Raw genomic sequence first — 12,494 nt, forward strand, 5'->3', positions numbered from 1 at the left:
AGGGACCCTGGGACCAGCCCACAAAACCAATTTTTCCCCCTAAACATCCAGGTCTGTGATGGGAGGGGCTGCCACAAAGGTTCTCTGACATGCCCTGGAGACATTTTCCCCATTGTCTTGGTGATTAACATTCGGCTCCTCATTACTTATGCAAATTTCTGCAGCTGGCTTGAATTTCCCCTCAGAAAATGGGTTATTCTTTTCTATCGTATTGTCAGGCTGCAAATTTTCTGAACTTACATGCTCTGCTTCCCTTATAAAACTGAATGCCTTTAACAGCACCCAAGCCACCTCTTGAATGCTTTGCTGCTTAGAAATTTCTTCCGCCAGACACCCTAAATCATCTGTCTCAAGTTCAAAGTTCCACAAATCTCTAAGACAGGGGCAAAATGCTGACAGTCTCTTTGCTAAAACATTAACAAGAGTCACCTTTGCTCCAGTTCCCAACAAGTTCCTCATCTCCATCTGAGACTACCTCAGCCTGGACCTTATTGTTCATATCACTATCAGCATTTTTGTCAAAGCTATTCAGCAAGTCTCTAGGGAGTTCCAAATTTTCCCATATTTTCCTGTCTTCTGAGCTCTCCAAACTGTTCCAACCTCTGCCTATTACCCAGTTCCAAAGTTGCTTCCACATTTTCAGATATCTTTTCAGCAACGCCCCACTCTACTTGTACCAATTTTCCGTATTAGTCCGTTTTCATGCTGCTGATAAAGACATACCCAAGACTGGGCAATTTACAAAAGAAAGAGGTTTAACTGGACTCACAGTTCCATGTAGCTGGGGAGGTCTCACAATGCTGGTGAAAGGCAAAGAGAAGCAAGTCACATCTTACGTGGATGGCGGCAGGCAAAAAGAGCTTGTACAGAACTCCTCTTTATAAAACCATTAGCTCTCATGAGACTTATTCACTATCATGAGAACAGCATGGGAAAGACCTGCCTCCATGATTCAGTTACCTCCCACCAGTCCCTTCCACAAGGGACCATATCATACTGTCTCATGTTGCTTACTTCATACATTTAAGAAACTGTAGGCCAGGCGCGGTGGCTCAAGCCTGTAATCCCAGCACTTTGGGAGGCCGAGACGGGTGGATCACGAGGTCAGCAGATCGAGACCATCCTGGCTAACATGGTGAAACCCCGTCTCTACTAAAAAATACAAAAAACTAGCCGGGCGAGATGGCGGGCGCCTGTAGTCCCAGCTACTCGGGAGGCTGAGGCAGGAGAATGGCGTGAACCCGGGAGGCGGAGCTTGCAGTGAGCTGAGATCCGGCCACTGCACTCCAGCCTGGGCGGCAGAGCGAGACTCCGCCTCAAAAAAAAAAAAAAAAAAAAGAAACTGTATAAATATTTTTAAAATAGTAACATACAATGATACATTACATATCATATATATCACATATATGATATCAACATAACATGCTGACTAAATTATTATTTACCTAGAGCAGTTGCCTCATTCTACACAGTGCTTTTTAATGCCAATAGATGTATTAATAAAGTATTAAAGTCCAAATAATTTCAGCATAGAGTAAATCATATAATCCACTTTTATGTCTATTATTATAGTACTATTATAGTGGTGAGATGGCTACATCCATTTACAAATATCAAACTAGCTGATTATGCTTTGATGAGCTTTATTTTCAATTTTATACTTTATTAACTTAACTGCATTCACTCAGGCCTGCTAATCTAGCAAACCGAAAAGAAAGGTGTGTTTAAAAAAAAACAAAAAACACTTTTCCATTTCTCAATCTTGTGGCAAAAAAAAACAAAAAATAAACAAAACACCTTTCAGCATACTCCTTCTATTTTACCTAAGAAGGCTTCAAACTATCTTAATATTTATAATAGTTCCATTGTATTACATAAATAGCAGTTATCCAAAGAATTTTATTCTTAAGTTTATACAAGGCGATATTCTTGACAGAGATGCCTAAAACAAAAGTGACTTACCCTTAAAAAGAATATGATGAAAGCCATGTTTTTAAGCAAGGGCCTGATGCCTAATTTTATGTAGAAATAATATAAATGCCATTTCAAACAACAGTTACCTAAAAATCTTTTGAAAAGAAGTAACAGGGCCAAGCACAGTGGCTCATGCCTATAATCCTGATACTTTTGGGAGAACAAGGCGGCAGATCGCTTGGAGGCTAGAAATTCAAGACTAGCCTGGTCAACACAGTGAAATACCATTTCCCATAAAATTGTATTTAATTTAGCATATATAATTCCAAAGAAAATGCAGGAAGATCCTATCTTTCTCCTTCATAATTCAAGTTCATATTACATTGAAACAGATTAGAAGGTGATGATATTCATCAGGTCATGGATGAGTGTGATGCTGATCCTGGGAAAAAATTACAACTTACTTATCTAAATGGGCAGTATGGCATGGGTACTTAGAAGGAAGTGGTAAATTTTAGAAGCAAATATGAATTCACCAAAAAATTCTGTCAGACTAAGGTCATTCTTTTCTTTGAAAGGGATCATGAACTTTTTGTAAATTTTCTTCACTATGCTACAAAGCATTTGATGATAAACAAAATCAGGGTTTCTGCCTTTTCCATGGAAGAGACCAAGGCCACATACAGTTCTAAGGTCTATCTTCACACCTCTATGACCAGGAAAAAAAGACCCTTCCCCACACCAGCTCCAGCAGAAACATCCCAAAAGAGGACTCTGGCCCAGTATGGATCAGGTTATGGATATCGTCAGAATGCCAGGTCTACTATCAGAAGGAAATGTGTGAAATGGTGCTGGTAAGTTAAAGATGAGAGCCAATACAATAACCAAAGGGTGTTAATTAATAGAAAGATTATAGTGGTGTAAACATACTGTTCTATACTCAGTCCTGCCCAATCAGTTTTTTAAGTTTCTTAGGAAAACATACAGAAGGAATAGTAATTAATTGTGCAGATCAAAAAGTTTCAGAGGGAAGAAGTAATGTGTCCAACCAAAAATAAGTATACAGACCTGCACCCAGGTTTAAAAAAAAAAAAAATCAGGCTGGGCGCGGTGGCTCACACCTGTAATCCCAGCACTTTGGGAGGTCAAGGTGGGCGAATCACCTGAGGTCAGGAGTTCAAGACCAGTCAACATGGTAAAACCCCATTTCTACCAAAAATACAATAAAATTAGCTGGGTGTGGTGGCGGGTGCCTGTAATCTCAGCTACTCCGGAGGCTGAGGCAAGAGAATCACTTGAACCCGGGAGTCGGAGGTTGTAGTAAGTCAAATTTGCACCACTGCACTCCAGCCTGGGTGACAGAGCGGGACTCCATCTCAAAAAAAAAACCAAACACATCAAGATGAGGAGGGGGAAAGAAACATTGTGTAAGCTAAATACAAGTGAAAAATATTTGAGTCATAAAAATGAACGTAACTTCATGCTATTTTAATGAAAGCTTAACATCTTAGGATCTTTAATGAAAGCTTAGGACAAGGCAGGTCACAGTTCTTTTCTAGTGTGTCAGTGAGAAGACACTTTGAATGCTGGATTCCATTTAGCACTGCCTCTTTAAAAGGTGGAGAAATAAAGATTGTCATATTCAGGAAGCAGTAACTGAAAAAATACAGAAACCTAAAAACCATGTCACATAAAACTAACTTGAGATACTTTCCAACTCTGAAAGTAAATGATTCTATCAATTGAAAAAGGCTTCTTTCGGGAGATTGTCATGGGTATATCTGAGGAAATTAGGAAGGCTCGGGAGGTTTTAAGAAGTTAACAATAGTATGTTTTGTTGTCCTTTTAGTTTTCTTTTAGCAAGCATAGGAATGAGAGCTACCTTTTATTTACTGAGCACTGGGTTAAAATATTTTCTCCATTAATCCTCACTTAACTGCTGAGTGAGTGAGTAAATACTACTATCTCTGTTCTACTGAGGTTCAGAGAGGTTAAGTAAATTGACCGAGGTCACAGATCTGGCAAATGGCTACCTGAAAAATTGAACCCGTATCTGACTCTAAAGACTATTCTTTAACACTATGCCAAACTGCCTCCATAATAAAGATCAAGTTGCTGCATATAAAAATGTTCATTTTTGCAAATTATAAAATACATGCAAATTAAAATAATCTTCCAAGACTATTTTCATCTGTAAAGTAGAAAAAAATTTTAATATCCCCTAATGATGAGTAGGTAAGTTAGCATTCATTCATAGTATTGCAAATTGGCACAACTCATGAAAAGTAATACATCAACCTGTGTAGTTTAAGAATACCCATGGTTTCCACAAACACTAAGGAAATTCATAAGCCTCTATTCATTAATCCTATTTCTGGCAACTTATTCCCAGGAAGTTATTCGGCAGAGATGAAAACGTTCACTTGCAAAAATACACAGTATAATCCATAAAAATTCCAGAGGCAGTCTAGATGCTCAATAGCTAACAGTAAAATAAACTAAGATATAGCCACACAGAGGAATATTTATATATTTCTTTAAAAGTATAGTTATGAAGGTCATGTATAGGGAAATATAGGAAAGAGGTATGCTTTAAATGAAAACAGCAAAACATGTACATAACTATGTAAAAAATGCACATAAATACAGAATAAAAGGAAATAAAAATAAAACAATATGTGTATTATGGTTATAATATTATGAATGATTTTTAATTTTCTTAAATTGTCTTTAATGTTTACACTCTATTAACTGTCAAAAGCAGGTGATGATAATGATAGCATTTTTTTAAGTTTCTGAGACTTGCTTTACCTGTACATATAGGGGGTATAAGTGGTCCAGCTCCTAAAGACCTCACAAATACACTAAAGATAACATTTACATTTGTAGCAAAAAGAATTTGTTATTTAAAACAGTAGTAACCACAGCCCCCAAGAAATGAGCATCTCATTTGTTGTTGTAGAGTCAAACAAATATGAGTGTCTACTATATGTCAGTCACGGTTCTAGTCACTGGGGCTATAACTGTGAACAAAATAGACAAAAATTCTTGCCCTTGTGGAACTTACATGCTAGCAGTATGTATATACTGCAAACATACACAATAGACAAGATAAATACGTAAAATATATAGCATATTTTATAGTGATAAGTACTAATGAGAAAAGTAAAGCCAGGAAGGTAGACAGGATGTTATTTTAAATTGAGTGGCAGGGGCCAGGCACAGTGGTTCTCGCCTATAATCCCAGCACTTTAGGAAGCTGAGGTGGGAGAATCACTTGAGCCCAGGAATTCTAGACCAGCCTAGGCAACATAATGTGACCTTGTCTCTACAAAAAATAGTATTAGCCAGGTGTTGTGGCGTGTGGCTGTAGTCCTAGCTACTTGGGAGGCTGAGGTAGGAGGACTGTTTGAGCCTAGGAGGCAAAGGTTGCAATGAGCCAAGATCGTGCCACTGCACTCCAGCATGGGTGACGGAGTGAGACCCCGTCTCAAAATAAATAAATAAATGAAAATAAATTGAATGGCAATAGAAGGTCTCACTAAAAAGATGTCTGAGAAAAGACTGAAAGAGCAGGGAGAGTAAGCAATGTAAGTATCTGAGGAAAGAGCACTTCAGGCAGGGGAAACAGCAAGTGCAAAAGCCTTGAAATAGAATGCCTATCCAAGGATGCCAATGTGCCAATAACAGGCACATACAATTAATTAAACAACCTGTACTCAGTTCCCCCTAGCAGACCACAGATAGCTCCACAGTTTTCAGAACATTGCTCTGGCCCTGATCTGCCTCAGTTGGGTTCAGTACACAGCTACCTTGGCTGGCAAATTCTTCAGTGCTTTTTTTTTTCCATCCAAAGTTGCTTAAGCATCTCTTTTCTATTTTGAGGATCCAAACAGGGCCAGCCCATATAACTTCTACTCATGGGTCACTGTAAGGGTCTTGAGCAGCTCTAGCCCCTCACATGACTCATGCTTGTACTGTGCAAAACACCCAGTGCGCCTGTGAAACTGAGAAAAGTGAAGCCAGCCCCTTCTAGAGCTTGATTTGAATGGGGCAGATTTAGGGAAGGAAAGCTGAATGCTGAAGTTTGCAGGAAAGTTGTAGGGGGTTAGCAGTAAGGCAGTGCAGGGAGTAAGAAACTACAGATACAACGACACCCAGTGGGTAAAGAAAGGCCCAACAGCAGGCCACAGGGCTGAGACTCAGGACAAAAAAAAAGTCAAAAAATTTCCAGCATGGGAATGTCCAAGAAACTTCTAAATAAAAGCATTTTAAGTTGTTGACTATTATGGGATATAATCCCTACCACTCCTCCCAAATTTTCAATAAAGCCCTACTATAAATATCTGCTTTGTGACTGATTCTTTAGAGAAATCAAGGCAGACACCAAAGAGACAGGCTCAAGAGACAAGATGTAAGACAAGAAGAACTCTATTTCTTCTCAAATAGAGCAGAAAGTGCTCCAAAGGAAGTGAAGTAAGGTGTCACTAAGAGAAACACAAGTTCCCAGAAATTCCTCAGAAATATTTAGGAGAGGAAACTGTGTTCCCACCATTTACAGATGGAGGCTTTTAAAAGCAGGAAAATCACCCCATAAGCAGGTGGACTTTGGTATACCTGGCTAGATTATATCCAGTCAAGCAAGGAATAGGTAAAACAATAAAGGGATTTAAATGCATGCTTCAGAAATTTTAAAAGAGGTGATCATCATTTAGATCATCTAGAGTAGTTAAATAACACTTCATGGATGCCTTCAAGGATGACAAGAGTTGGAGAACAGGGATATCACAGAAAGATATTCCAGGTATGAGTAACAGCATGAATAAAGCTCCAAAGCCAAAAATGAGTGTGGCCTGTTCAAAGAACAGTGTAGAAACTGGCCTATTTGGAACAGAGAGTACCCGTTGGCAGGCAATGGCATATAAGATTAGCCAGGTAAAATGAGACCAGATTGAGGGAGGCTCTGAAATCCAAGATGAGAAATCTGAACTTTATTTGACAAGCACTGATAAGCAGCGAAAGAAACTGCTTTGTTCTGTTCTGCTTTTTGAAGATAATAAAATACTGTGGCTATATAGATGGGTAGCATTCTCTGTCTTCTAAAATTGGCCCACTGATTTCCCACTCCCCAGGTCAGGTTATATATGCTCAGGTACACAACTATTACTTCTGTGAAAAGAATGTTTCTGTTCATGTTGGAACTAGGCATCTCCAACTGCCTGTCAATTACCCTTAAAAGTTCTTCAGCTATCTTACGTCATTTATCCTCTCCATAAACAGTTTAACCCATGACATAGCCAAACTAGGGAATTAAAGATGACTCAGTTCATGCCCTTAAGAAACTTAGGATCTGATGTAGGCAAAAGCCAAGAAAACAAACTAATACAATACAGAGTGGTAAGTGCCAGAGTAAGGGATTCCTAGAGCAGTAGTCTCCAACCTTTTTGGCACCAGGGAACAGTTTTGCAGAAGACAATTTTTCCACAAATTGGGGTTGGGGTGGGGGATGGTTTCAGAATGAAACTGTTCCACCTCAGATCATCAGGCATTAGATTCTCATAAGAAGTGTGCAACCTAGATCCCTCACATGTGCAGTTCAAAAACAGGTTCACGCTCCTATGAGAATCTAATGCCGCTGCTGATCTGACAGGAGGCAGAGCTCAGGTGGTAATGCTCGCTTGCACAGGCTGTGTGGCTGGGTCCTAACAGGCCACCAACCTGTACCAGTTCACAGCCCGGGCATTAGGGACCCATGGCCTACAGTATCATAAAAGCAGAGGACACTTACATCAGTTTGGAGATCAGAAAAAGATAGAAAACACCTAAGACAAAGTGTTGACTGAGTCTTGAAGAAAAAGAAGTATCAGCTGGGCGTGGTGGCTCACGCCTGTAATCCCAGCACTTTGGGAGGCTGAGGTGGGCAGACTGCTTGAACTCAGGAGTTCCAGACTAGCCTGGGAAACATGGTGAAAATCTGTCTCTACAAAAAATACAAAAAAATTAGCCAGGCGCGGTGGCAGGCACCTGTGGTCCCAGCGATTATACGTTGGAGGCTGAGATGGGAGGACTGCTTCAGCCCAGCAGGCAGAGGTCGCAGTGGGCAGTGACCACTCCAGCCAGAGCGAAAGAGACAGACCCTGTCTCAAATAAATAAATAAATAAATAAATATCAGAACATGAGGAGACATAGTGGGGATGACAGTGATTGCAATCGGACTGCAAAGGCTAGGCAGAGACTGTCATACTTAGAGACTATAAGTTAATTCCTTATGGCTGGATGAGTGGGAAAAGTAGGCAAGGACCATACCATGAATACAGAAAGTTTGTATTTTAGAGTAGATGAATGATTTTAATGAAGGAATATTACGATCATATCTGAGCTTCTTAAAAAGAGCTCCAGTGCCAGTGGAAGATGGATTGAAAGAGCACCACAAAGTTTCTTCCTATCGTAAATGCAACAACAATCTGATAAAGGATGCTATAACAGTCACTTTATTCCAGTTATCCACTCCTACCCTCGTTCTAGGCTTAACGCACATCCTTCATGAAGCCTTCCCCAACCCTTCCCAAACACATTAATCTTGTCTTTCTCAGAACTTCTAACACACGTCTACTTGTACATTTCATTCTGCTATCAGTGTTTAAGTTTCTCTTCCCTAACAAGAAGGTAAGCTCCCTGAGAAAACAAGTCATATATTTCTGTAATACACACACACACACACACACACACACTTACAGCTCCCAGCACAGTAATATAACGTTCTGAAATAGACACTTCCTTTAAATAGCCCTCTTTATCCATGAGTAAAAAGATTCTGCTTTCCCCATAAATAACAAAATAAAATGTAAGATTAGGCAAACTAAGGTGAAAAGTTAGTACAGCAGTGGTGAGATCAGGAGTGAATACAGGGTGATGAATACAAGGGAACTTTCTGGGGACAAGGAAATGTTCTAATTTGTCATAGGGATGTGTTACAGTGTATTCATTTGTCTAAAAAAAAGTATAACTAAGATTTGTGCATTTCAATGTATATACATTTTATCTAAAAAAAAACTATAAAAATAAGGGGTGAAAGGCAGGTTGATATAGATGAAACAGGAATATAGAATGTTGTTGGTACCCCTTGGGTAAAGTGTATTGAACAATCCTTGTATTATCCTATTTACTTTTTATACGTGTGAAATTTTCCACAATAAAAAGTCAGAAACACACACACATATATGAGATTTAACTAAGTGAAAACAAATTACATTAACAAAAATTAAAAATAACCCAGAACATTTAATTACTCATTCTCCTAATGTTTGGAACAATGTTACACTGTAACTTTTAAAGTGATTTTTACTAGCTCTATTATCTGTCCAATTTTAGGGAATATATATTCTAAAACCAACCTAGTATTAACAACATAGACAAAAAAAGGCCAAGTAGCCACAGTTTCCTTAATTAAGCACCAGATATTAAAATTAATTAGTTCTGTTGCCAAAGGTATTCAAAAGGCCAGTGAAATATAAAGTTAGAATCCTCTAATCTTCAAACTGTGATACCAAAGGTGGTGACTGAAAGATATTCATAAGATTCTGGAAGTATAATATCTACAAAAATACACTCAATACCATTTTTAATGGTTTCAAAATAGTTCAATCATTTCATCTCAACAATTTAAACTTCACAATTCTCTGCTCAGAATTTGCAATCTCCTCCAACAAAATAATGTGTAAAATAGAGGTTTTCCCCACTCATCCCAATGCAAAAGACTAATAATAATCTTTTGTTCAGTACATCTCCTGCTAAATAATTTAATCCCCACAAAAGCTCATAACATTTCTCAAAAAAAAAAAAAAAAGGTTTTTTTAGGCATTTACAATGGCAAATGAGCAGCTAAAATTATTTAACAAGACAAATTCTATTATATTATTTGACTTCTATCACTACTATTTCCCATTAGATTATGTTCAAAATTTCCCTTACCAATTATTTATGGTCTTATAAACTGGTTTAGTAGTTAGGTGGACTGTGACTGGATGGGGGCATGAGGAGAATTTCTGGGGTGCTAATAATGTTCTGTTTCTTGATCTGGGTGCTGATTACACCGGTGTGTTCTACTTGTAAAAATTCTTCAAGCTCTACACTTATGTGTACTACATGTATGTGACATGTATGTGATACTATATCACATATACATATAAATATGTGATACTTCAGTAAAGAAGTTTCTTTTTAAAAAATTATAAAAGTAATCCAGAACTGGCAGGGCCGTCCTCCAGTCCCCTCCTACATAGTAAAACACTTGTTCTATGCCCTGAAACACTTCTTTGCAAAAACAGAATTCAAGTTAAAGGACCTAACATCTTCTTTCTACCGGCATGTTCCCAGGTAACAGGTAACTTCTATTTGCAACTGGGAGTTTATACAAACCAACAGAAAAACTTGCTTTATACTTTCCCAAATTAATCCTTTTAAAAGCAAACTGAATAGAAGAAAAATGAGTAAGCGCTGTATTGCCCAGACTATGCTGCAAATCATTTTCAACTCTGTTAAATGGATTTAGGAAGGAAAAGAAAGATCATCACTTCAGACTCTAGTAAGATAAAAACAGAAGGCGGCTAGAAAGAATTTAATGGAAAGGGTACTATAAACTAGAAGTCTACTTGTCAGTGTTTTAGTGCAAATTTTACTACTAATTAGATATTGTAGGCAAATCAAACATGGGAGGCAACAGTACCTGCTCAGAGGAATGAATAAAATAAAATTCATGAAAATAGTATGTCAAGATTTAATACGAAATATTCAATGACTGGCAAGAACGCTTGGGAAGTAGCCTTTTCTCATTCACTTGTCCAGCAAATAAAAATTGTACGTATGTGGCATACATACCTGTATGTCACAACCGTAATTCAGCTCTTTTTTCCTTTCTCTGATCTGATAGCCTCCCAAAGTTAAATTTAAGTACTGAAATTCTCTCGCGGTGGAAGCAGTGGAGTGTCATTAAAAAGGAGCTTGATCCTCACCTAAAACACACTCTCACCTTTCACCTACAGAGCTCTCTAAGTCCGACAGACCCGATCCAGCCTTTCCGGATGAAATGCCAGAGCGTTCACCGACCAAAGGGTTCACCGACTCCAAGGGGTCACCACTTTGGATGGCAATCTTGCCAAGTGGACCGGGAATAGTTTCACAGGAGCCACCCTCGCGACTTTCAACAGCAGTTACTCGGGAATGGAGCCAAACCTCGTCCAAGTGACTTAAACACCAGCCTCCAGCCTGGCGAATCCAATCCCCATCCTCAATCACACATCCACGTCCCCAAAACAAATCCTTCACGGTCTGTCTGGAGATGAGATGGCAAAACCAGAACACACCCAGAAAGTTGATACAGAAGGGAGTGATGTAGAGAGGGGGTGGGGGACACACCGCGTCCCCCTCCCACCCCCAAATGGAGGCTGCTCCCTGGGGGTTGGTTGGACGCCGGTTCGCCCGCGGGCGCAGAATTCGCACTCCCGGGGTGGAGCGAGGTCACCGGACAGGCCGGCTGGGATCTATGCTGTCGCGGCGGGGACTCGCGGACACCCTCACATTGGAGCCCCATGGCAGTCGCAGTCGGCCCTCTCTCCGCCTTACCCCGTCGGGCAAAGGGACCTGTCCGCCGGGCGGGGAGGGAGCCGCGCGGGGAGCGACCGCTAGGGCCCGGGAAGGCGGCTCGGCTACGGGCGTTCTTACCCGTGCAGGCCGAGGGCGCGGCGCCGCTTGTGGAGCAGGCAGAGCAGCAGGAACGCGGCACCAGCCAGCGAGGAGTTTCGCGCCGTCAAGTACTTGCTGAAGGCCGCCATGGCACTGCCGGTACAAGACAGCCGGCGGAGGGGAGCGGCGGCGGATACCTTAGTGCGGGAAGCGCGGAGGAGACTGGGAGGCGAGCAGAGGGCGGGGCCGGCCGCGCAGGACCGCCCCCTGGAGCGCGCCGCCGCGCCGCCCGCGCTCTGGAGCCCACTTTGTACTTTGGCTCGGCGGGAGCGCGCTCGGCAGCCTCCGAGGGAGGAACAATTCCCGGGACGCGCTCTGCGCACGCGCGGACCCCCTCGGGGGGTCTCCGGAAAGGCGGCGCGGAGGCGCTGTTGCTACTCAGCCCTGCGAGGCGTCAGTGCTGTCCCTCCCTCACCCCTACTCTCCCACTCTTCGCGCACACACCCGGGCTTTCACAGGAAGTGGATGAGCGGGCCCGGCCTGCACCGAGGACCTAGTGGGCCCTGCCTCTCCACTCCCGCGGTGATGGACCGTTACCACCCTCTTAAAGGAGCCCAGGAAGGAGGCGGGCGGCCCCGTCACACAGCGTGTAGGGAAAACACAGCACAGTGATTATTAGGACGAAACCAAACAATCGGAACTCCGCAACGTAGGGAGATGTGAGGAGAATGACACAGATCAAAGAGCTTTTTCCAAGACGGTGTTTTCCAAGCCGCGGGTTATAATCTCTAGCGCATTGTGAAATCGGTTTGGTAGATCGGGATCACCACCCTAAAATTGAGAATAGCGCAAAATAGAAAAGTTTCACAGTACATCACGTAGTAAAGGAAGTAAAGGA

General features: G+C 41.3%; 1 protein-coding gene across 2 annotated transcripts in view; it reads right to left on the minus strand.

The window, feature by feature from the left end:
- The window catches only part of ABCD3 (ATP binding cassette subfamily D member 3), a 101,766-nt gene extending 89,643 nt beyond the window's left edge, over positions 1–12,123 (minus strand). Inside the window, exon 1 of one of the 2 annotated variants that reach the window (XM_033200562.1) lies at positions 11,636–12,123. In XM_033200562.1, coding sequence (XP_033056453.1) covers positions 11,636–11,745 — 110 coding nt within the window. In that variant the 5' untranslated portion in view covers positions 11,746–12,123. Of the gene's footprint in view, positions 1–10,943; positions 11,309–11,635 lie in introns of those variants that run through there. The other variant, XM_033200563.1, reaches the window with a different exon arrangement.
- Between the last annotated feature and the right edge of the window lie 371 nt (positions 12,124–12,494).

Source organism: Trachypithecus francoisi, unplaced genomic scaffold (genome assembly GCF_009764315.1).
Source record: "Trachypithecus francoisi isolate TF-2019V2 unplaced genomic scaffold, Tfra_2.0 Lachesis_group5, whole genome shotgun sequence".
Lineage (NCBI taxonomy): Eukaryota > Metazoa > Chordata > Mammalia > Primates > Cercopithecidae > Trachypithecus > Trachypithecus francoisi.